We start from the raw sequence: 24,670 nt of genomic DNA, 5'->3' as shown, positions 1-24,670 counted from the left end.
TTAACTTAGAAAAGCATATAGCTAAGATAGTACTCGACCTTATAACGGAGGAGACCGATAATATACCGACAATAAACAAAGGGCGAGGAAGATGAAGGAAGTGATCGGCTGTGCGGAAGATCGGGGCCCTTGAACGCTCCGCTACCTCCACGATCCATTGCCGAATCAGCTAACACAACGTAGCACAATATGACGCACATACTCTTACAACCTTACGGTAGGGCAATCGATACGTAAGGTGAAATAGTACAGGAGCCCAACTCATCTCGTAGACCATATGCAAATAATTTCTAAAATTATTATCTATCACACTTAGTACGTAAGTTCATTTCTGGCAATTATAAAACTGAATAATTATGTAATTAATTTTTTTTTTTTTAGAATATTTACAGTCCGAAATCCTTAATGCTCCTTACTTCGTCACAAATCAAGTCATTTATCAGGACTTCAATGTTCCTATGTGGCAGGATTAGTCACAACCAGATACCACTCCTTCCATGATAAACTTCCTAACCACCCAACCCACTTGTTTCTAACCTGGCTTCTCCTTCATTACCTGATAATCTTCCTTGGGGTAAGAATAGAAGGTGACATCGAGATCTCCTCCCCTAGAAATGTAATTGGAGTTTTAAGAATGGGTAGATTCCCTACATGTTAGTATCATGCCATTTTAAAACAAATAGCAAATTTATTGGTTGTATATATAGTATTTTAATACAGTTGTAAATATCGAAAATAAATTATATAAAAAAACTTTTTTTTTTTTTATACTAACATTTCCTATCCCATTTTTTTTATATATGAACTAAAAAAAAATTATTTATTAAGATTTAATTACTTCTGTTTCATGTTAGGAATTAAGATCTTTTCATTTTTTTGTTGTTTTTTTTGGTTAGTGTAATCTTTATTTTTTTAAAGTAGTTCATTAGAAAAAAATTATTTTTTTTAAACATATAGTACTTTCTGCTATTCTATTTTTCGCTTCTTATGATTTCCTCATTTTAATGTAATTAATAATTGGAAACTGTTTATATTTTTGTTAATACAGGTATTACGCTTTACTCAAAGAGCATTTTCACAGAAAACAAATAAACAGAACTCTTACAAGATTACTGCACGATAGAATGATGGAAAATAAAAAAGGCGAGAGGACATTTTGGCCACAATGCAGTTCTTAGTCCCAAAATAGTGTGGATCAGTTCACTTTTTTTTATTATTATTGTTTAATATTACATTCTGTCATATTTATATACAATGATAATAAAAACCCTAGAGCTCATTCACACTATATTTACAAATATATAAATTAAATGATTATACAAAATACGAAATATAAAAAATTAATAAAAAATTTAAATAAATAAATAAAATTAAACTTGAAGTAAATTAACCTCTTAAACGCAATCATTCTTATGGAGAACTCCGAAGCGAGCTCTTCCCCCACTTGTGGATGAAAGGGCAGGACTCCTGAGATCCCGGTGCTTCTCTCTCAACCGCGTCACTGTTAATTAAAAGCCAGTGGAGGATGAGTGAAGGTACTAACCGCACGACTTGAGTAGAGAATTTGGAGTTTACCCTTTAGAATCGACTGCCCCTTGTTGTCAAATTGACTGCCCCTTACTAAATAAAATTAATAATATTAAAATAAATTATATTGATACTTACTTATAGCTTATGAACAACTAATCGAATGTAAAGCAAAGATTGTATCCACGTATTGTTCATTAAAATATACAATAATTCATCACTAGCCGGTAACTAACATTCCTATCGAGATATGGACATATAGGAAGCGATGACAATCGATTATAGAAGCATTACCAAATCAGACCGATCCCTGATAGCGAACCTCCCACAGATAGTACGCGACGTCACGTGACGTTGCAGGCTCTGACGTAGCAGGTGTCACTCCTACGGGATGCCGGACGGCCCACGCCAGGAGCTAGACAATACAGCTCTATACGGCCGCGCTATCGAAGCGCTGACAATCGATTATTCAGCAGATGAGATCGACCCCTTTAGCATAATCCTATCGATCAGAGCTGTCATCCCAAAAAGGAATGATAAGATCGAATGAAGTAACCGAGCGGTAACTTCAATCCTACGGGAGCGCTAAATTTCACTTTCCGGGATCTATTTTTAAAAAGTCTTATGTCTTATTGAAATACGGTTATATGAAATTCAAATTATGAGGTGAATATAAGTGTATGAATTATAATAAATATGGATGAAGATTGTTATTATGGTGGTTTATTATTGTTGTAGGTTTAAAGTACGTACTATAATATGATAATTTAATATAAATTACATTCAACCGGAAGTTTATTAACCTCAAAAAAGTTTTGATGAACAGAAATGAAATATATAGTAAGGAAAAGAATTGCGACTGTGAAAATATCGAATTTCAATTTTTGACGGAAATATACGTTTTGAGATCCTCTGATCTAAATAACTGAGTTTCGCAAAATAGTCTGAGTGAGTGCCTAGCTTTAACACGAAAAATCGTTCGAAACTGAAATAACACATTTATTTTTATCCTGGGGTGTGACAGTAACTTTTTCGATGAAATAGAATAGATTATTCGATTTTCTCAGTAACTACACAAAAGATTTTGATTACATTCAGTATATAAATGTACTTATATAATATTCTCAAACATCAGATAGGCCTTATCTCAATTAAAATCGTTTAACATGGTATAATTGACGAATGTTTCAAAAATCTTCCTCTAACGTACCTTTAATTTTTTTTTAATTTGTAATAAATAACCATTTCTCATTGTTAGCAATAATAAACAATGAATAAACACAAAATATATAAAAAAAAAAACATTTTAGTCACAAAACATTTTATTTTTCTTATAAGTCCGACGTTTCGGCCAATCCGGGCATCCTCAGGGACAATCTTAATACAATTTTGTAACTAAATGATTTAAAAATTCAACTCCATGCAGGCTATTCTGCCCAGGTCAAAACAACAATTTCTAATTAGTCAATATTCACATTAAAACAGAAATTAAAATTAATTTATCACAGTCACTATTTGTTAAAACTTTATCTCAACCTAAAAACATTAACAATAACTAAAGCAGAAAAAAGGAATAATAGGTTAGAATAAAAATAAAAAAAACCCGAGACCAGCCGATCTCTCCCGATTGCAAGCATATCTTCGTTATAACATTGAACTGTTCCATTCTTAGGAAAAAAAAAAAAACCGTTAATATTGTTATTTTCACCTCAAGCACCACCAAAATGTTTTGTTCGAAATTTTCTTTCTTTCTGTTCTTACATCTGTTTTTTTCCGAAAATCACAGAAAATTGCGATAACTTGAACACGAGTCGACCAATCTACACAAAACTTGGGGGCGTAAATAGAGCTAGTAAGTGAAAGTTCTATGATTTTTCATTTAATGAGTTTCAACCTAAAAATCATTAACCAATAGTTAGTTATATTCCACAACATTACAACTGAGTCAATGGTATTAAATCTAAAATCATGATGTTTGAATAATCAAGTCGCTATAGCAAATTATCAATAAATACAAACTTTAACCTTCGTATTGGTGGATTTAAGTGGTTCTACACCAATGAAGCAATTTCTAAGATTTATATTTGGACTGTCTCCTTCTTTCCCGACTTCCTACAGTTATTATTCGTGGAAAAAAAAAAACCTTTTTTGCATAAGAAGGATAGATTTCTTACGACGTCCACTTTGCCTTGGGATTCTATTACCCTTATCGGAGATGTTTTGTCCCATTGTGAGAGAAATGTCTGGAATCCACTTAAAACCGAATGTCAAATTTTATAACAGAAACGGGAAATAAAACGCAGACAACAGAAAATGTAGACAAAAACTCGACGAAGAGTTCCGAAACCGCAATGCTAAATATCAGAAAAGCGACATTACGTTTTCCATACATAAAATGTCACCGAAATGTCATTCTGACCAGGAAGCTTGAACTTTAAAATAGCAACTAGGTAAGACGTAATACGGAGATATACAATGGCAAGTATAAAGGATAAGCGTCAATAACTGGCAGGACACTATCCTTTGCTTATTAATAGATGAGATAAGTATGTAGGAAAAACACCCTGTTAGGTTAAAAAGAAAGAAGAACCAACCTTATGCAACAGAGCATGATGGAAAATAAATTATTGTAGGAAGATAGTCCGGGTGGTGGTCAATAAAGTGATCAAAATAGTAAAAGAAAACTGGAAGATTCCTGATTGACCGTGTGTATCAATGAATGGAATATGGTCTGGGTGCAATCAAATAAAACTCAAATAGTCCCCCATTTACTATTTGAGTTTTATTTGACCGTACCCGGACCAAATTCCATTCAGTAAAATAAAACTATTTGTTAATCAACGTTTCGCCCCACTTTGCAAGGCTGTCAGATTGAAATGGATTGGTTCGTCATCTCCGTTTCAATATGACAGCTCTGAAGAAGCCCTTACAAAGTGCGGCGAAATGTTGGTTCACAATAAATAGTTTTGATGAATGGAATATGGTCCGGGTGCGGTAAAAAAAAACTCAAATAGTAGATAATTATACTATTTTATTGAGCCAACGTTTCGCCCCACGTTGCAGGGCTTCGTCAGGGCTGTTTTGACCACTTGTGGTAACTTTCTTTTTGACTGCCGTCAAAACAGCCCTGACGAAGCCCTGCAACGTGGGGCGAAACGTTGGCTCAATAAAATAGTATAATTATCTACTATTTGAGTTTTTTTTTTACCGCACCCGGACCATATTCCATTCATCTATACACACGGTCAATCAATAATCTTCCAATAAATAGTTTTCTTTTACTATTTTGATACCTTTATTGACCGCCACCCGGACTATCTTCTTACAATATACTTCATACGACCAACGAGCTTCTTCCAACACAAATTATTATATCTCTTAATAAAAAAAAAAAAAACTGCTGGGTTTGATGGTATAAAAACCCCTGACTTTATTATTCACTCAAACCTCTAAACTCCTCTAATAATGGCATTAATAAATTCTATAATTAAATCAGAATATACCCGGAAAATGCTTAAAATCTCAATTATCAGACCAGTCCATAAAAAAGGCAGTAAACCATTTAGACCATTACAGACCTATCATTATTAATCCTATCAACGGTAAATAAAATCATAGAAAAATACGTAACCAATCATTTAAATATTTTTCTGGAAAAATAGAAAAACATTAGTAGCTATCAGAATGGTTTTCTATAAGGCAGAGAGGTACTGAGCAACTATTTCTCGATTTCACAAATTTAATTAATAATAAAACTTGATTGTAATTGTTAGATAATTTAAATAGCTTATTTCATTTACGTATATACACATTTAAACATATACATAGATATGCTAATAATAAAGCCGGCTATGACATACCAGAAAATAAAAACAGACATAACACCTCTCGCATCAACAGTTCTTTTAAACTCCCTAATAGTGATATTACATTCTCTCAACACAATTCATCATGTTTATCCATTATCGTTTACAAAAGGATTGTGACAGAGAACAATGTTATTAGGACATAGAATCGGGTCAGACCTACAACGATACAACCATCGACTACAAGAACTCTCTATGCACTCCTTGTTGTGACACATCTCCTAAAGAGAATGCCGCGCATGCTAAACAGAGATCAGGACTAAGGAATGTTCAAATAACTGACTGACTTGAAGAGATAGAGGAAGCGATTGACACTGAAGGGCCAAATTGAAAAAAAAACAGGACACTTATCCAATATAAATAAAGTAAATCCTTTGATTCCGCATAAATGCTAAGAAAATAAATAAATAAAAAGAGAAAGCATTCAGCGTAACGTCGTGGATGAAAAGCAAGCAATTAGGACTGGAAATGTAGGCAGTTTCCTTTTAAGTGGTTGTGTCACTCAAAGTGAAGTCAGCTTCGACCCAGAGCACTAAAGCTTCGAAAACCTCATCTTCATTCGAAGAGGAAGTGAAACTGAAGTCAGCGTTTTAGGATTTTAAGGATTAATTACTAAATATTCGTCTAAACGGCTAATGACTTAAAATATTATGTATGTTCCAACGACCGCTTTTAGAAGGAACTAACAGAAAACCCGTTCCCCATTTCCTAATTCCCTTGTTTACCATCCCCTACTTCACCTCAATCGCCAATTACATAAAAAACATTATAAACTGTTTTATAGTAAATTTAACTAGCTTTAATTTTAGTGCTGGCAGACATCTGTGCGTCCTATGGTTTCTGAAATAAAGTTTTTCATAAATCAAACTTATTGTCCGAACAACTATAAATCAATTTATTTTAACAAATATCTTGAAAACTACTATTCCTACGAAGATAAAGTTTATTAACTACTTTATAGTACACTAAACTAGCTTTAATTTGAGTGATATTAGACATCTGTACGACACATAGTTCCTGAGATATAGATTTCTCAAAATAAATTAACTAACTACTAATCTTTCATCAGTAGATTTTTATGAAATGTTGGTTTTTTAAAAGGACGATATCTCGAGAACTATTGGACTTAAATAGCTCTTTTAGGGCTAATATTTCAGCAAATTTACTCTGCTTTAAATAATGTTCTTTTAGATTTTCTAGTGTTGTTGGTAGTTTTTAAGATATAGAGCTCCGAATGAAAAATTAATTTTTTTTTTTGGTTGTGAAACAGCCGCCATTTTTTATTCCCCCTACCTATACTTGGCAGACTCATCAATTTTGACTATTAATTATACATATTTTTCATTAAAGTAATCAAAAATTGGGGTGAAATAACTGCCTTTTTTTCTTCCCGGCTCTTATACTATTAGTAGCCACGCGCCTTATCCCGGGGCTACCTGCGCTTTTTTTTTCCTCTTAAGATATTTTTTTTCGTAAACCATAAAAATAGCAATAACTCTAATACTAGCTCACGGACCTACAAAAAACTTGGAAGGTACATTACGACAATTGAATTGAGAACTAAAATTGCCATGGTTACGGCCCTTTTTCATGAATGAACTATTGATAAATAATTATCGTTTCCATGACAATTTTAGCTATTAATTTTATCTATGGCTAATTTTTGCCCAATTCTGCGATTGAACAGTTCGATACAAAGAAGTTCCTTTTTCTTATCTTTAGTGACTTAATTGTTGTTACACAACTCTTTAGTTAAAATTGAATATGGTTCGATAATTTGATATACATACTTTGGCGCCTAAATATCCCGCCCAGACTTCGCGGAATCTACTGACATTATTTAAGATCCTGAACTAACATTCAAAAAACTTAAACTTTAAACATTACTTTTTTTAAATACTACATATTAAAATGATTTACCGTATCTGAACAAGAGGATGGTCGGGAGTGCAGTTAAAAAAGAACTAAAAATAGGTTTTATTTTAAGGCAATCCACATCAAAGGTGATGTTTGCCTCGTTATCTACAGGTGACCAAACTATTCTAACTATGGTTGGGGGTCAAGTTTTTCCTTTTTGACTGAACCATCTGCCATGTCCTTCATATATATTTTTTAAAATACTTTATTTTGACAGCTCTTCTCTAAATATAGCAGCTGAAGTGAGAACTTAAAGCTAACATTAATATTTTAATTAAAAAAAAAAAAACAGACAGAAAAAACACAACTCTAATAAAGCGCTTTCAACTCATTAAAATACATATTGCATCCCTTATTCAGTAGGCACTCACGAAGAAACTATAAGGGAAGTGATTAAGAAATGAGTTACGAGGGAAAGTTTAATACAATAATTTAAAATATACAAACTCTCCTTTTATAATTATAAACATTTTAAAACAAATCCATTTTATTCATATATCTCCATGAATATGTAGAGAAAATATATTATCTAAGAATAATGAATTTCCGAATAAAGATGGAGAAAAATAATAATAATAAATAAGAGTATATTTTATCATCCCTCTCATTCATTGGTTAATAAGTGTGAAGTCTGGGAATAATTACATGCTTCATAATGTATTAATGCAAAAAATAAGTCTCTGAAACGAAAATTTATTTCTGAATTCCTATCCTGTTAATACTAAATAAAGAGGAAAAAGATTTTTTAAAGACTTGAAAAAAGTCATCATCATCAAGCCTTTGTATTAGGAAAATGACAATGACCTTGAAATTTACAAGAGGTTATGACATGGCACACCTACCAGAGAGGCCTAGCCCAAACTGGTCCAGTTTAAAATCCACAACCAATAAAGCTCTCGAATCAAATAACCCTTTTCATACTGACATAGCGATATAATACAAAAATAAAATACAGTACAAGCTAAATCAAGTTAATTATAGTATAAAATTATTACTTAGCAACTTAAATCAAAAGAGATAACACCTTCACAAAACAGCAAGGAAGATCTGTGTTAATATTTAACTTAAAAAAAAAAATAATCAACACATCTTGAACTAATTCTAAATACGATATTAGTTCATAAACTGAGATTTTATTAAGCTAGACTAGTGATCATATTTAATGTTTTATTCAAGAAAATAAAATTTAATTATTTCTTCTAGGATATAACCGGATAAATTATAGTTCATAAACAGAGAATAAAAGGCGCAAGACTAGATATTATATTTAATATTTTCTTCTAGGGTATAAACAAGTAAATTATAGTTGTTCTAAATTATGTCTTAAGTCAATTTTTATTAATTTGCTCATAAATTTAATAAAAAAATTTGCACAAGTTAAGAATAATTGAGACATATAAAAAATTGAAGTAAAGTTTTGTTCTTTCTGATATTCAGAACAAATCAAATAGATAAAATATGTAGTTATGAATTCAATTAAAATAAATGATGGTTTATTATGGTGCATCATCATTTATTATACAGATATCTTTGACAGAACTACCCAATAAGGAAAAATACTTTTGTAAATATACTTTTATGAAAACCTTTTAAAAAAAAAAAGTGACTAATATGGGAAAAAGCAAACAATAGAAATGAAAATAAGAAATTGCAACTTGCAATGTAATAATTATTTGCTTGAAATATTCAATAATATTAATTTCAACCATAAGATATAATGCAAATGACACAGTTTGAACAGCTTTGAATGGGGGGAGGGGGGAGGAGAAGATCAACATACTAAATAAATAATTAACAGTAAAGAACCATATTCAGATTTGATTAATAAAAAATTATCGCTAAAAATGATATAACAATAGGTACTATGAACTGAGCTAAATAATCGTAAAATCTATCTACTAAAAAGATTACTTCTTAAGAATAGGAACAAATAGCTCGAGACAGATATTAAGGCTCTTAACTATAAAATTGTAATCCTAATAAAAATAGTTCATCCTAAGTGAAAGATGAATATGGAAGAGTCAATACAACAGAAAACTGGCCTGGGAGAGCATAAATTAAAAATCATTTGCTTCAAATAACAGGGTTTAATCAAGAATCAAACGAGCAATCTTTTTTTAGACATAGATCAGAGTCAAAGATGAAAATCTAAACCATAGGATTTTGTCAATATCACCGTACTGAAAGTATTGTACCGAATACAAGGAGTTTATCACATTTATTTGGTTTCATTTTTTTAAATTTTTACTATCTGGTTCATGTCTACTATATACTAAGCGACATGATTAATATTGAATGATTCAGTGCTCTTCTAATGCATATTCAGATGATAGATATTAGCTCAACAAGGAAGATATTGAAATAAAATAAATATGACACAGTCCTTTTACTTATCAGGATAGGAATATGAATTGCAAACATGATAAGAAAAGAAACTTAAGAAATGCAGTTTTGTGAACACAGTAGATGTATTTCATCAGTAGATTGAATATGATAGAAAGCAGAGAATATGAGTAATTGAAAAACTGAATATAACAGTCTTAATAGAATGCAATTAGTAAATTTATCAATAAAATTCCATTACTACTAATCATAATAATTAAAAAAACATACATTTACAAATATATATATATATATATATATAGACATAATAGGGACAATAATTTATTCAAATGAGTTAATCAATTCCTTCATTTATTATTAAAATATTTTCAAAAAAGTTATTCTATAAGATGGACAGGTTATCTACCGGCTGGAGGGAAAACATAAGATCGAACTAAAATCTTCCCTACTCCTAAACATAGTTATCACAACTGATAAGAAAAACCACAATCCAAACAACTACATCTATTCCACTATTATTATTACTGACGTTATGAAATTATCTGTCATGAGAAAACAATGAACTAAAAAGTAACCAATAATACCGAAATTACAAACTGGATATTTTTAGATTTTTGGCAAAAACCACTGAATTTACTGAAATTCGACTAGGTAGGCCTTAAAATATGAAAGTGATCACCAAATTGAAAACGAAGGTAAATCCTTGACGGTAATTCACATAACACAGACACTTAATCACACAAATTTAAATTTTAAATGTTCACTTACCTCTATTTTCTTGGCATAATTCGATCAAGGCTCAAGTTTGACACAAAACAATTCGACACACTTTAAATTCTTCAACGAATAACTCGATTTTATCAGTTCAGGACAGACGAAAAAAAATAAAATACGTAAACTGCACTGAAACTGTTTACAAAACCGTCACAATATAAGGAAAGGCGAACTGACAGATGTAAGCTCCACAAGCCGGTCTTGCCAACAAAACAGCAACAAATACCTGAGCCCAGGCGTTATGATAAAAAGTCTCTTATCAATATCTTTGAAAATAATATTTATCCTTAAATTCTATTTAATCCTTATATCAGACTAATACATTTTAAAATATTTTAGTCTAGTTTAATAAGTTTAATCTTAATATAATTTTTCATTGAATAAGCAAAAACATTTATTTAAAAAAAATATATATTTTATTCAAATTCAAAACTAATTATTCAATACTAGATAAAATTATAGATGTATACATTTTCTAGTACGAAATTAAAATGAATAAATAGTAAAAAAGATAAAAGCAAATATTCGATACAAAGGGGGGCTCCTAGATTCAGAATTCTCTTTCTTCATTACATATTTGTTTATTACAATAACAAAAATTCAATATAATAACAAAGTGCACACCTAATACAACAAACTAATAAATTTAAATGTTCATAGAAGTAATTTATAACAAGCATTAAAATTGAAATTATAAAACCTAGATGAAAGTAATTTAAAAGATACATAAAAACTCAATAATTTTAGAAATATAAACATAAACTTTCAAAACACTTAATAACATAAGAAATATAAATAATAAATTTAAAATTTACAGAATTACAGAAAAACTAAATTTTAAGAAGATAGTGCCTGGCAGTCAATAATAGTATAAAATAGTAAAAATAATTTAGCTATCCTTTGCAAGGCTTTTTCAGGACTAAATGAAAACAAGATAAAAACATTGTAAGATGTGACAAAAAAATAGAATACATATACAAAGAGGATAAACAATTATACGAATTAAATTGATTAATTACAAATATGGATGAATAGGAAACTAATTAACAATAGGTACATCCATGTGTTATAGAATTGTAAATATAGAACTAGAGTAATAAATAGTAGAACAATACTTATTAGAAATCAAACAAATGGCTGTAACAAAATCACACATGGCTGTATTAATTATTACTATTAATGAGTTTCCTATTCATATATATTTGTATTTTCTTAACTTAATCTGTCTCGTTTTATGTATACTTTTTTACCCTCTTTGTATATGTATTCTTATTTTCTTGTTGCATCTTACAATGTTTGTATCATGTTTTCATTTAGCCCTGAAGTATCCCTGCAAAGGTGGGCTAAACTTTGGTCACCATTAAATAGTTTTTTGTTATTTATTGACTGCACCCATACATCTTCCTCCAATCTACCTTATCAGTACATTGAGTACATACAATGAACTATTTATTGTTCTATTAAATGTATCACAATCGTAATTAATATAGGAATTTGTTTCACAGAAATGAAAAACATTGATATTATTGCATGTAATCGATTAAATCACTGATTTAATTTAAATAATGGCACATCAGACAAAAAAAGGGTTTTTAATTTTGTATTTGAGGTATTCCATAGATTGTACTGTAGAAGAACCACAATAAAAAAAGAAATCCCTACTATGGTACAATCGCTGAAATAAGTTTATTTTAAAATATAAACCCAATATTTTTATATGAATATACTATTATTTTATATTTCAAATATATTTTAACATGAAATACAGACAAAATTAGTTTTATCTAATCTTTAAATTTTTACTACGATACATTCTATTCCTTTAATTGATAGTTGAAAAGTTCTGATCTTCAATTGTGTATTTCATCCATGAAGTTGGAGTGGAATCTAGCTTTAACACTTGGAGAATTATTAAATAAATGTTTTAAATACTGTTTTGTCAGCCTCTTTGATGTAGGTTTAAAGAATATATCTTATATTATTATATATATAAAGACAATTATTCAAATACTTGGATTCATAAATAAGCAAGTGAGTTTTGGCTAAGATATTGTTTTAAAAAATAGCTTTATCATCATTACCTTATATTAGATTTTATACATATATTATATATACCTGATAATTCAATCCAGTAGGTTCTAGAAATTCAATTCACAGATTCAATACTCTTATTGCTTGAGATGTAAAATATATATAATAATTCATTGGAACTGTAACTTTACAATAATAAAGAGTGAAGAATTTTATTTAACATTGTAATAATTACCTTTGAGCTAGATACTAATGAATGCCAAGAATAATTTAGTAATAATTATAAAAATAAAATATGCTTTAAGAAACCTTGGAGAAGATGGAAATCAAATTTCTATGCAGATGTGATATAATAGTGTAAGATACCAAGATCAAACTGCTGCTTTGCTTGAATAGTGGCACATCTGACAAAAAATGTTTTTATATTGTATTTGAAGTATTCCATAGCTTTTATCGTAGAGTGGAGTTAATTTGTTACAACTCCAATAGCTATAGTAAAGTCTGTAGGATGAGTTCAATAAAGAAATTAACTGCAGTATACAATGTTATCTTTGGAATATGTTCAATTCTAAATAAAATTTGTTTTCATAAGATGTGCCACAATTCAATCTAAGCAGTGAAACTGATAACCTATCTTTTCTATTTGTAATTTTTTAAAAAATAAGAATCAAATCATACTTTCATATAAAATGAAAACATACGAAACCGAGAATGACTATAAAAAGTTGAGTTATAAAAATAACATTGTGATATTGCCTCTCTGCTATCAAAATACTTTTTCATAATGCTCATAATTTATTACAGAGAAACAAAAAATATATTGAAGTTTTTGAAAAATTCTGTAAAAACTGGTTATTTATTTTTTTTTTATTTAGTCCTAATGATGGCTCGCAACTTAGGCTGACGTATTTTCATTCAATTAACAATAAATCTTAATTATAAGGAAATGTTTTCTTCACTGACACCTTAAATTACATCTACAGTATTATAAAAAAATTGTCTGATTTGTTTTCACGCATAGTTAATCTGTAATAGCAAATATTCATTGATAAATTACTGTGCATCACATTAATTTTAAGATTGGATTAAGAGCATTACATCAATATGAGAATAAAATTATTTTCTATCTACCTTTTTCAACTACCACTTTAGATTAATCAAAAGAAAAATATCAAAATAAAGCAGTTTTTAAAGTATTGTCTTATTAAAATGATCTGTTCATAGAAAATTAACAATTAATTATATCTAATTGTTATATTACTGGAACACATCCAATAGCAATAGTATTGTCAACAGCAGGTAATATAATTTAATAATGTTTTATGTCTGAATTTACTTATTCCAACCCACTCTTATTTTTATTGGGATAAATGATGTCATTTCTAAAAATTCATCTTGAAGGAGGAAAACAACTTTTGACTCTGAGCAGTTTAAGGATGATGAACATTGACAGTTTATAATAGATTATATTCCATCTAGACTTTTTTTTTTTTTTTTTTTATAAAAACTAGGTTTTCACTTTTGTAATCAAATGAATTTAACAACAATGTTATTTAAATAATAAAAAAAATTAAAGAACTATCAAGGGTTATATAATTATGAGAGATAGTTGACCGTGGATGATAAATGAGGAGAAGATGGTTGGGGGTGCAGTCAATGAAAAACACAAATAAGTATGATTAACTTATTTTAATGTGCCAACGTTTCGGCTAGAGTTTCTAGCCTTCTTTAGGGCTAAAAACAAAACAAGATAACAACCACAGTAAGTATAGAAAAATAAAAAAATATAAAAAGAAAGTATAAACAGAATAATTTTACACATACAATGAATAATTTTACAAAATAGAATTAATAAAATGAAGTGATGAGAGAATCGGGAAATAAAATGTATACATAGGTAATTGAAAAAGTGGGTACAATAACATAATTAAGGAAATGAAATAAAAATAAAGTTATATCAAGGGTTATGATTATAATATTACAGATTTTGATTTGTTCTGTACGTTGGTACACAATGTGATTAAACACTCAACAGCATACGGTTAGACTGAGAAATGATCCCCATGTTCTTAAGGAAATTTATTAATATAGAATAATGTTGAACAAACAACACACATATAATCAATATTTCACATAATCCTCCATATACTTCAGAATTTGAAAATACATGTTTGTAACTTTGATAAATTAAAAACATATTATCCTTAATATTTAAATTGAAACTAACAATTTCATAATCATGATGATATTTCACAATGTTTTGAAACCTGGGCTTATAATAAATAATTACTCGGCTTTATAAGTAAGGGCATATGTCTGTGTTGTTTTTCAATTGTTCGTTTATTGCAAAGCTCAATTTAAAGAAAAATCCTTTTTATTCTGTTAAATAATATATCATTCTTTTAAAAAGCTATATAATGTCAAGTACATAGTTGACCCAGAGTGTATATATGAGGAGAAGATGATTGTGGGTATGGTCAGCGAAGAAAACCAATAATTAAAAATTTATTTATTAGTGAGAAAGTTTTGGCCAGAATATTAGGTCTTCCTCAGGGCTAAGAACAAAAATAAGATAACAACCATAGCATATGATAATAATAGTCTTTATTTATCCTGGGATTGATCCCTTTAGAATAATACACAGGTGCCAAAATTAGGCTTTAGAGCCTTAGAGTAAAATACAAAATAAAAATGGTATTATAAAACATCACAAAAAAATAATAAAAATAATGAATTTGAAAAGATAGAAATGAACAACAATAACTAACAGAATATATAAAATAAGATTAGAACAAATAAAATAAAACCACATGTCTTATCATAAAATATAAGGTGACTAATTTCTGAAAAAAAATCATAAAAAGTCAAATACAATTAAACTAAAAATAATAAATGAAAAAGTCAAATTTCTGCTAATATACAAATTTACAAGTACAAAAAAAATCTGAAACATTAATTAAATACAGAAAGTATATAAACCTTTTTTGAAACTTTTAATTGTTATTCTTCTGGCATTGGGTGGACAGAAGGTGGTCGATGATACGGGATTTGAAGGTTGGAAGAGTATTAGAACTACGAATGAAGGAGGAAATAGAATTCCATGGGAAGAGGAACGGATGTGGAAAGATCAACCAAAGGCTGGGGTTTGATGGGCAGTTACATAATATACTTACATATAAGTCTGAAGGCCATGAGCAGGTATTGTGGAATGCAGATGTACGATGGACAGTGGGATCGGATAACTTTGTAGAGGAAGGAAGCAAGAAAATATTTACGATGGAAGAAGGGGTAAAGTCAATTCAACTCTTCATAAAATCAGATGACAGAGGCATCCCTGGGGACCCCAAAGATGTACAAAGCAATTAATTAACTGTTTTAATTTTGCTTCGAGATCCCCAGAGATATCCCCATAGACCACACAAAAATAATCAAAGTGGGGGAATATTAAGGAAGTAACCAGAAACCTACGGGTTTCAAAAAGGAAGTAGGAGGCAAAGATAATTTTAACGCTTTAGGGTGAGAAGGTACAACAGGAAATATACAGTTTCAATATTCTTATAATATTATACTATTCATTTTATTCAATACTACTTATGTACCTATATTATCTTTTATTTTCTTATGTTTCCTTTTATTTCCGTAATTCCATTTAATCATTGTGGATGTTATCTTGGTTTTGTTCATAGCCTTGATGAAGGCTTGAAACGTTGGTGCTACGAAATAATGGGAGTACCATACTCCCAATCATCTCCTCATATAACAAAATAAATAGATTTTCAGAAAAAGGGGTCACATAGACTCAATTTTTTTTTTTTAAATAAAATTTTATTCAGTAAACAAAAATGTCTTTCGCTAACTCAATCATGTTTGCCAACGTCATATTTTTCAGTTTTGCATTTCCTTCTTCTAGAACAAAACTTTTAACATGGTTTGTGATTTCATGCCTCCTTTTATGTAATACTACAGCAATGAAATCTTTGGTAAACTCTTGCAAGATGTTGCCGACAGCTTGATCACCAGTTAGCCCCCACAATGAAATCTAGACATAAAATGTATAAATTTGGATTTAAATGAGTGTCTCTAAAATTTAATAAATGATATTATTTATTAGAACCATTTTACTTAAACAAAACTGACTTTATTTAGGAAATAAAATGTGATCAATGTAGTTATTCACATATATAGCCTTTAAAATATCTTAATGTTTATTTAAAAGGTATCAAACTGTTATTATGTGGCCCCCAAACTAATTGTTAGTGGTCCTTGTTAAATTATAATATAAATATAAATGATAAAAAATATAACTATTTTTGTTTCACTTTTGACCACAACCCTGACCATCTTCTTATATATAAATATAAATGGATAGCAAATTCTGAAAAAGAAATAGTATCTAAATTCATTTTTTTTTTTTTTTTTTACTAAATATCATTATATCTCTAATCTCTAAGCACCTACGAATCTTCACTTAATAACATCATTTTAAGAAAATTTGTAAATATGCTGTATTCTACATTAATCTTAACTATTACTTATTAATTAGCTCCTTCTTTAATTGGGTTTGTCTTTCTTGTCATATTTATTTCAATTTTAGGCCACTAATTATTTGTAGTAGTATTTCGTTTTATGAAGCAGTTTTTTTTTTTACAATTCTGTTACCTCCTCCACAAATGCAGTGTATAAAATTATTATTTAAATGTAATGTTCATCACTCCAGAGAATAACTTGACTTATCTTTATTGAATTTGGTATACTTGTTTTTAATAATCTTAAAATGGTTGCTTAAGGGGAAATCAGCCACAATCAAAGGAGAAGATCATCAGCACTTTATATTTAAAAAATATATTCACATATTTTAATATTTATTACAATATTTTGCTGACCCTGTTTTGATAAAACTTAGTAAATATTTTCCTTAATTAAAAAATTGATTAGGCTGAATCAAACTCCTTTCTCCTTACTGATAATTGGTAATTTGGAGGGAGAAGGGAAGAACGGCTGAGCAAATACTGGCAAAGGGTCAGGAGGTGCATTTATTATCTTTAAATATATCACGCATGATTTTTCCTACGTAAATGGGACATTAGTAGTCGAGGGAGTTGAGGCATCAGTCAACCTTGACTGCCTCATGGCTGCAGCGGAGCCAGTCCAAACTTGGTCGGGGGGGGTTGACTTTTATTTCATGCCAGTCCCACATGGTGAACCTAGCTGCTGCAACATGAACTACAGTCATCACACAGACATTGTATATTTATATGCATTGTTTTTGTAAGTAATTTAACTTGACTTATATATAACCATTTATTATATGATTATATTTCTAAATGTATTATTTCAATCAATTAAGATTAGAATAGAATAGAATCTTCTGATCCACTAAAAGCTAATTTCTTAGACATAGCATCTCTTGATAGCGTTTAATTGCTCAGGGAGTTGACTTAGCACAACTTGATAAACCAAAGTATAAATTTCGCCTTCAGGGAACCACCTCCTTAGGAGACAGTGAGTAACAACACACATATCGGATCAATACATTCTAGTAATATTTTAGGAAATGTATATAGGACTTTTATTTCACTCTGTTACTCTAAAGCTCTCCTTCCTAAACCTTTTCTTTCATTGTAAGGATCTACAGCTAGTTCCTGTAGGACTTTCTAACCCCTTCATGACAGTAGGCTAGTTCCCTAGAGAGTGAAGTTTCCATCCTGTGAGGATTTATGGTTTGTTTCCCTAAAACATCCTGTCAATTCATCTCCACACCAACTACTTAGCCTAATGAATACGCACTGTTGAGGCCTTCTGGTAAAGAGTTCCTCACATCTTCAATTAGAGTCAGAACTAACTAATTATACACAACCTCCTCGACAAATGTATTAATATCTGTGAAAGGAATATGGTCCGGGTGCAGTCAAATAAAACTCAAATAGTAAATGGGTATACTATTTTTATTTGAGCCAACGTTTCACCCACGTTGTAGGGCTTCGTCAGGGCTAAGAAAGATACAAACACATAGTTACAAAAAAAAAAAAAAAACATAAATGGAAAATATAATAGCAGGGGTATACAATGAAAAGTAAAATTTAATAAGAAAAATTAAAGGTTGTAAACAGCAAATGAAAATGGTAATAGTAAGAGATAAAATAAGAAAAGAAATATTAAAGAAAGTACAAATTAAGAGATGAAAAGAGAAAAGAGTAAAATCAAATGAAAATTAATGAGAGTCTCATTAATTTTATCTCATTAATTTTCATTTGATTTTATTCTTTTCTCTTTTCACCTCTTAATTTGTACTTTCTTTAATATTTCTTCTCTTATTTTATCTCTTATCTTTCTGTTATTATTACCGTTTTCATTTGCTGTTTACAACCTTAAATTTTTCTTATTAAATTTTACTTTTCATTGTATACCCCTGTTATTTTCCGCTTATGTTTTTTTTGTTACTATGTCAAGTGTTTGTGTCTTTTTTAGCCCTAACAAAGCCCTGCAACATGGGGTGAAACGTTGGCTCAAATAAAAATAGTATACCCATTTACTATTTGAGTTTTATTTGACCGCACGCGGACCATATTCCTTTCATTGATACACACAGGCAATCAACAATCTTCCAGTATTAAAATCTGGTTCTTATCAAGGCTTCCATTAACAAATTCTATTATGTAACATGTTGACTACTAGTTTCTTTGGAATGTATCTCCTCTTGGTTAAGTAAAGCTAGCAGAAGTTGATAGCTGAGATCAATCTAAAACTATAACAATATCTACCATCACAAGAATCACTTCTTTGTACAAGTGAGAGAGCATCATTCGATGCTTATGCCTTAATTCAAAAATATTAAATTATACTAAAACATTATTTTGCTGCAGGATTGAGTCAATCACAGTTATTTACTTCCACTTTCTTACCTTTTTGAAATTAAAAATATAAAATAAACAAGAAGGAACTCAATTTTATAAAAAAATAAATATACAATCCAAAACCCTTCATAAAATCCTCAATGCTCCTTATTTTGTTACTAATAAAACCATCCATAAAGACCTAAATGTTCTTTATGTAACCGATCTAGCCCGAACCCGATATCATTCCTTCTATTATAAACTCCCTAACCACCTAAACCCACTAGTTTCTAACCTTGCTTCCTCTTCCATTCCTGGCAATCCTCTGAGGCGCCTGAAAAGAAGATGGCCTCGTGACCTTATATTGTAAAATGTTTTCAGAGTTCTACTACTGGGTAGTTTCTCTACATGCTGTATCATATCATTATCACTATGTCATTATGATCAAATTTACTTGTTGTATTTTTTATACAGTTGTAAATATCAATAAATAAAAATTAAAAATAAATAAACAGATAAAACAATAATGTACAAGACAAAACTTTCCATGAATGAATAAAGATTAGCTAATGTAAATCTAAGATTTTTACCTCTAAATCTTCAAATATATAATCCATATCAAAACCGAGAATTTGTATACGACCATCCTTTGGTTCGATTTTTGTATTTAGGGCCAGATTTATATTTTTCAATTTAAATCTAAAAATAAGAGTAATCATAAATATGATACTTTTTTAAATCAATAATTTTCATAATTAAAAATTCTAAAAGTATAATGAAATATAATATGGTCTAAATCGATAAATGAAATAATTACTAAAGCATTATTGCATTTTTTAAAAATATTCAGTGCATTAATATCACTTAATGATCAAAACTTGAATATATAAATAATAAAATAAATAAATCTTCATTTATCATTTCATTGATTGTATAAATTACTAATATAAATCAACAAATAAAAGATTTTAGAAGTTTTTTGTCCAATATTTTTTTTTCTACATTGATTATTGTAATGGCTGGTTAAAATCTATATATATTATATTTATATATTTATTTCATATTTAGAAAAGTAAATTAAAGGAAACAGAAATAAGGTGTACAAAGATATTTTAAATTTTCTTTGCTCATTTTTATATAATTTTTCATATATATTTTTTTTTTTAGGTTCTATCATAGTTTGCTTTATGTTTAACGTTATTTTACAATAGCGCTTTCCTCCAAGGGCTGGCAGATCAAGATAGGGCTACTATTCAGGCGTTGTGCAAATTTATAGCAGAATCCAAGTTAGATTTTTAAAATTAAATAAATAATAACAAATTAAATTAAATAATAAAAATTAATAATAACAATTTACATCCTCAGCTCCATTCTTTTATAATATAACAACTGGAGCAGTGTAGGACTCCAACGGGAGTCTTGGGCCAACATAAGAAAAGGAAAAAAAAAAAACGTTATTTTTTACTCTTATATTCTTTAAAATGTTTGTATTTTTTATAACTTTTTTTTAGCCCTGATGATATTAAATAGTATTTATATTATACATAGATGGCTCACTGTATATGAATTAAGAACAAAATAGCCTGGGTTGCAGTCAACAAAAACAATAAAGAAATAATTTGAATTGTATAGTTGTAAAATATTTTTTGTTTCTTCTTGACTACACCCCTGACCATCTCCTTCAATTAATGAATAGTCAAAACTATTTAGAGTCTAATAAATAATTAAAACTGTCTGTAGTATAATAATCAGTTAATATTTAAAACTTTAAATGATAGAAAGAAAAGTGATTAGTACAAGTTTTAAATTTAGGAAAGAATTATATAGAAGAAATTATATGGGACAAAGGCAATTAGCCGGCATTTTTAAGAATTTTAAAAGAGAAAATGACAACAAAGTAAAGGTATCCTTGAAAATGACCTAAGTGGTCGAAAGGTTGGAATGTTTTTAAAAAGAATAAAGTTGAGAAAAATGATCAAATATTGTGTTTAAATAAACTAAACCACTCTCAAACAAGAATATATTAATAAAAATTAATCTAATTTCTAAAATGATAATAGTAAGTTAATATACCAGAGTAATAAGTATACTTGATCTCTAAAAAAATTATTTTAATTCACACCAAAAGTTGTACAATTGTATTGTTTTCAATATTGGCATTATCATAAATTGTATACATTTTAACTAACCATTACAATGATCAACATTTAAAAAAAGTTTTGAATTAAAAATCTTTTATAAATGATTTATATTGGTAATTTATATAATTGATGAAAAAAAAAAATGAAAAGGTTCATAACATTTATTCAGTATTGTTATGATGTAATTTTTCTTTTATACTTACAAATATAATCCATCTCCAAGTATTGGAAAAACAGTAAAATATGACCCGTTCATTTTGTAGCTGCCAGATACTTGAGTATCAACTAGAGTTCCAACGAAGGACACATTTAAGTCAGGAGTAATCTTTAACGTATGTATGTCGTAATCAGTATATCCTTTTAAAAAACCATTGAATGATAAATCTAACCTTTGAATGAAATTAATAAAAATTATTACTGGTTAAAAAAAATTGAAAATCGTATGAAGAAAACATAATAATACCTCAGATTAGAATCACTCATCGAAATACTTCTTTCAAAATGTAATGGATCCAACCCATTCACATTATTATTTGTGTGATGTTTTTTCATGTGAATGCTCGTATAATGTAAGAAATTTTCTGAAAGCATTAATAAGGAATTTTAAAATGAAACATATTGCAGTCCCAGTTCAAAAGTGTAACATTTCAATAAATGATTATTTTGATATATGCATATAGTCTTAGCAATAGTAAGATCTATACAGTAAAACACAGAATCATAGTTAAACATGTGTCATAAAATATAAGAAAAAAATATTTCAAGATATTACAGATTTTAACTGGTATATCTTACCCTTAGTACTAAGATTACATGCATATCTTATATGGAAAGGGTATGAGGAATTTTTCAAAAGTTATTATATCCATTTTCCAAAAGTAAAGAATTTTGTTTTTATAAATAAAACTTCTACATCTAAAACTTATTCAGTTAATTTCAAAATTTTATTTTAAAAGTTTATTCGAAAAAAGTCATTTCAAGTAGGTGTTTCAAGTAGAGATCAACATTTTCAATAAACATTTAACTTATCCATATGAGATTTACTCATATTAATTTTTAAATAATAATTACCCAAGATTGGATATATTGAGTTATGATAGAAAAATTCTCATCTGAATTAACTAAATATAATAATACAATATATGAAAATAGCTCACAGAAACTTCTCTGTTAATTATTTCATAATACATTAAAAAATGAGTGGAATGATTAGAAAAATAATTCTATGGATTCCCTTCCACTCAATATTTCTTTCTTTTTTTTTTTTTTTTTCAATTATATTAATATATGGAACAAGGTAGAGCCCCTCAACCTCGCATTACTTGAGCTGTATAATAGTTACTGTCAAGATAACATTTATTGTCATGACAATACTGTTACATTTGGTATAAAGTGATAGTTGACAATACATGTAATGGCAGCTCAGTAATCATCAAATTAAAATTTTTCAATACAATAACTGCCAAAGCAACTGGTATTGTGTAATAGCTGACAGTACATATTGCAACACTTAAACTATTATCATGAAAATATTTACTGCCATGACACTAGATAATTATTAAATTTTTTTAAAATTATATTTTTAAAACTATTGTAAAAAAAAGTGTGCCAATAATACTTTTTGTCTCATTATTTATATATAGTCCACTATAAGTAAACTAATAACACTATAAGTAACATAACTAAATTTTATGAGGTGAAGATGGTCGGGGGTTTCAGTAATGATACACAAAGAAGTAAAACTTATTTATTTGTGCCAACTTTCTTAGTTTATTTAAAGTTTTTCTTCTTACCACCCTCATACATGTCTTCTCTTGTTCCTTCCTTATTCACTTTTCAGGACATTGTATATTTATTTTAGCTTATTACTTCTTAAGCATGCGTATTACTGTGGATGTTTTGGAACCCAATGTAGCATATTTTTCATTTTATTTTTCGTTCATTGTAGTATGTATATAGTTTTCTTTATCACATTTCATTATGTTAATTTAAATTTTATCACTATTTATATACCTTTAATCATTACTTACATATTCTAGTACGTTAATATCAATTACTCATTATTTATAATTTCTACTACACCTTTCCATTATGTTTATTTCTTTATTTACTTGAGCACTGTCTGATTCTTAACTATTTTTATCATTTGTTTTGTATAATTCTTATCTCTACAGTATTATATTTTATTTTCTATTACTTCCAGCAACAAACTAGTTAATTTATTTTTAGGTATATTTTCAATTTTGTTTGTAATTAATTATTTTATTTTTCTCTGAATTAAGGTTGTTATCTCGTTTTGTTTTTCAGCCCTAATGAAGGCCTCAAATTCAGTCCAAAATGTTGGCACAAATAAGTTTTGCTTATTTGAGTATCATTACTGACCGCTCCCCCGACCATCTTTTCTTCAGAGAAAATTTATAAACACCTTAGTAGAAATAAATTATATACTTACCAAGAAATGACCCAGATGAAATAAAAATGTTCATTGTTATAACCAATATGATGTTCAGATGTCTTGTTAAATTAATGATATAGGTCATGGTGAATGGGATATGTGAACTACTTAATAAAAATAAAAAGATTCTTTGTCGTTGCTCATATAATTCATGAGACCATACTAATAAATTAAAGATGTCTATTACAAGTGGACAATGATCGAAATCCTTATCTTCCTGGCTTAGCACTTGATGTGATTCCTATCAGACTAATAGTGATAAGAAAATATTTAAACCTGATAATTATGAACAGAAGCAGGTGAAGTGCCTATATATATAACATTTAACTGCTGTTATACAATAATATAACTTATCTATCAATTGTATTTATTGATGGAAAATATATTTAGGACTTTTGGAATTTCTCCTCTCCAGTTATAAATTTGGAAGTAATTTTTTTAAAATACTATTTTATATTTCTTTATTACCAGATTGGTTTGGAAGGCCTCACATAGTTATTATAACAACTAGATATGCTTTTAACTACCCATAATGTGGTGATCTAGTCTTGCGCAAAAGATACCCTTGCTAGGTTATAATTATTGAATAATTTTAAATAATAAAAATAAATCATTAAAAAAAATAAATTATTAAAAAATAATTTATAATAGTCAAAATAAATTAGAATTATTTAATAGAAAAATGAAAGAAACAAAAAACAAATTAACAAAAAAAACTAATGAGTTGATGGTTGGGGATGCGGTCAGAGAAAAACACAAATAAATGAAACTTATTTATTAATG

General features: G+C 28.7%; 2 protein-coding genes across 5 annotated transcripts in view; both read right to left on the bottom strand.

Moving 5' to 3' along the window:
• Positions 1-10,623, bottom strand: part of LOC106683814 (uncharacterized) — a 445,492-nt gene extending 434,869 nt beyond the window's left edge. For all 4 annotated transcript variants that reach the window (XM_067052329.1, XM_067052331.1, XM_067052332.1 and 1 more), the window contains exon 1: positions 10,422-10,623. The gene's annotated coding sequence lies outside the window, so the exon portion shown is untranslated. The remainder of the gene's footprint in view (positions 1-10,421) is intronic.
• Positions 10,624-14,132: 3,509 nt separating this feature from the next.
• Positions 14,133-24,084, bottom strand: LOC106683279 (uncharacterized). The gene is made up of 5 exons (XM_014424678.3): positions 23,885-24,084; positions 21,896-22,013; positions 21,636-21,821; positions 19,882-19,990; positions 14,133-16,497 (listed from the first exon to the last, which is right to left on the bottom strand). Exons 1-5 carry the CDS (start codon positions 23,970-23,972, stop codon positions 16,288-16,290), a joined length of 711 nt encoding a protein of 236 aa, XP_014280164.1. The 5' UTR covers positions 23,973-24,084; the 3' UTR covers positions 14,133-16,287.
• Positions 24,085-24,670: the final 586 nt, after the last annotated feature.

Source organism: Halyomorpha halys, unplaced genomic scaffold (assembly GCF_000696795.3).
Source record: "Halyomorpha halys isolate HHAL.00 unplaced genomic scaffold, Hhal_1.1 Scaffold3.1, whole genome shotgun sequence".
Lineage (NCBI taxonomy): Eukaryota > Metazoa > Arthropoda > Insecta > Hemiptera > Pentatomidae > Halyomorpha > Halyomorpha halys.
The sequence above is the reverse complement of the archived record's forward strand: the minus strand, read 5'-3'. Positions and strand labels throughout refer to the sequence as shown.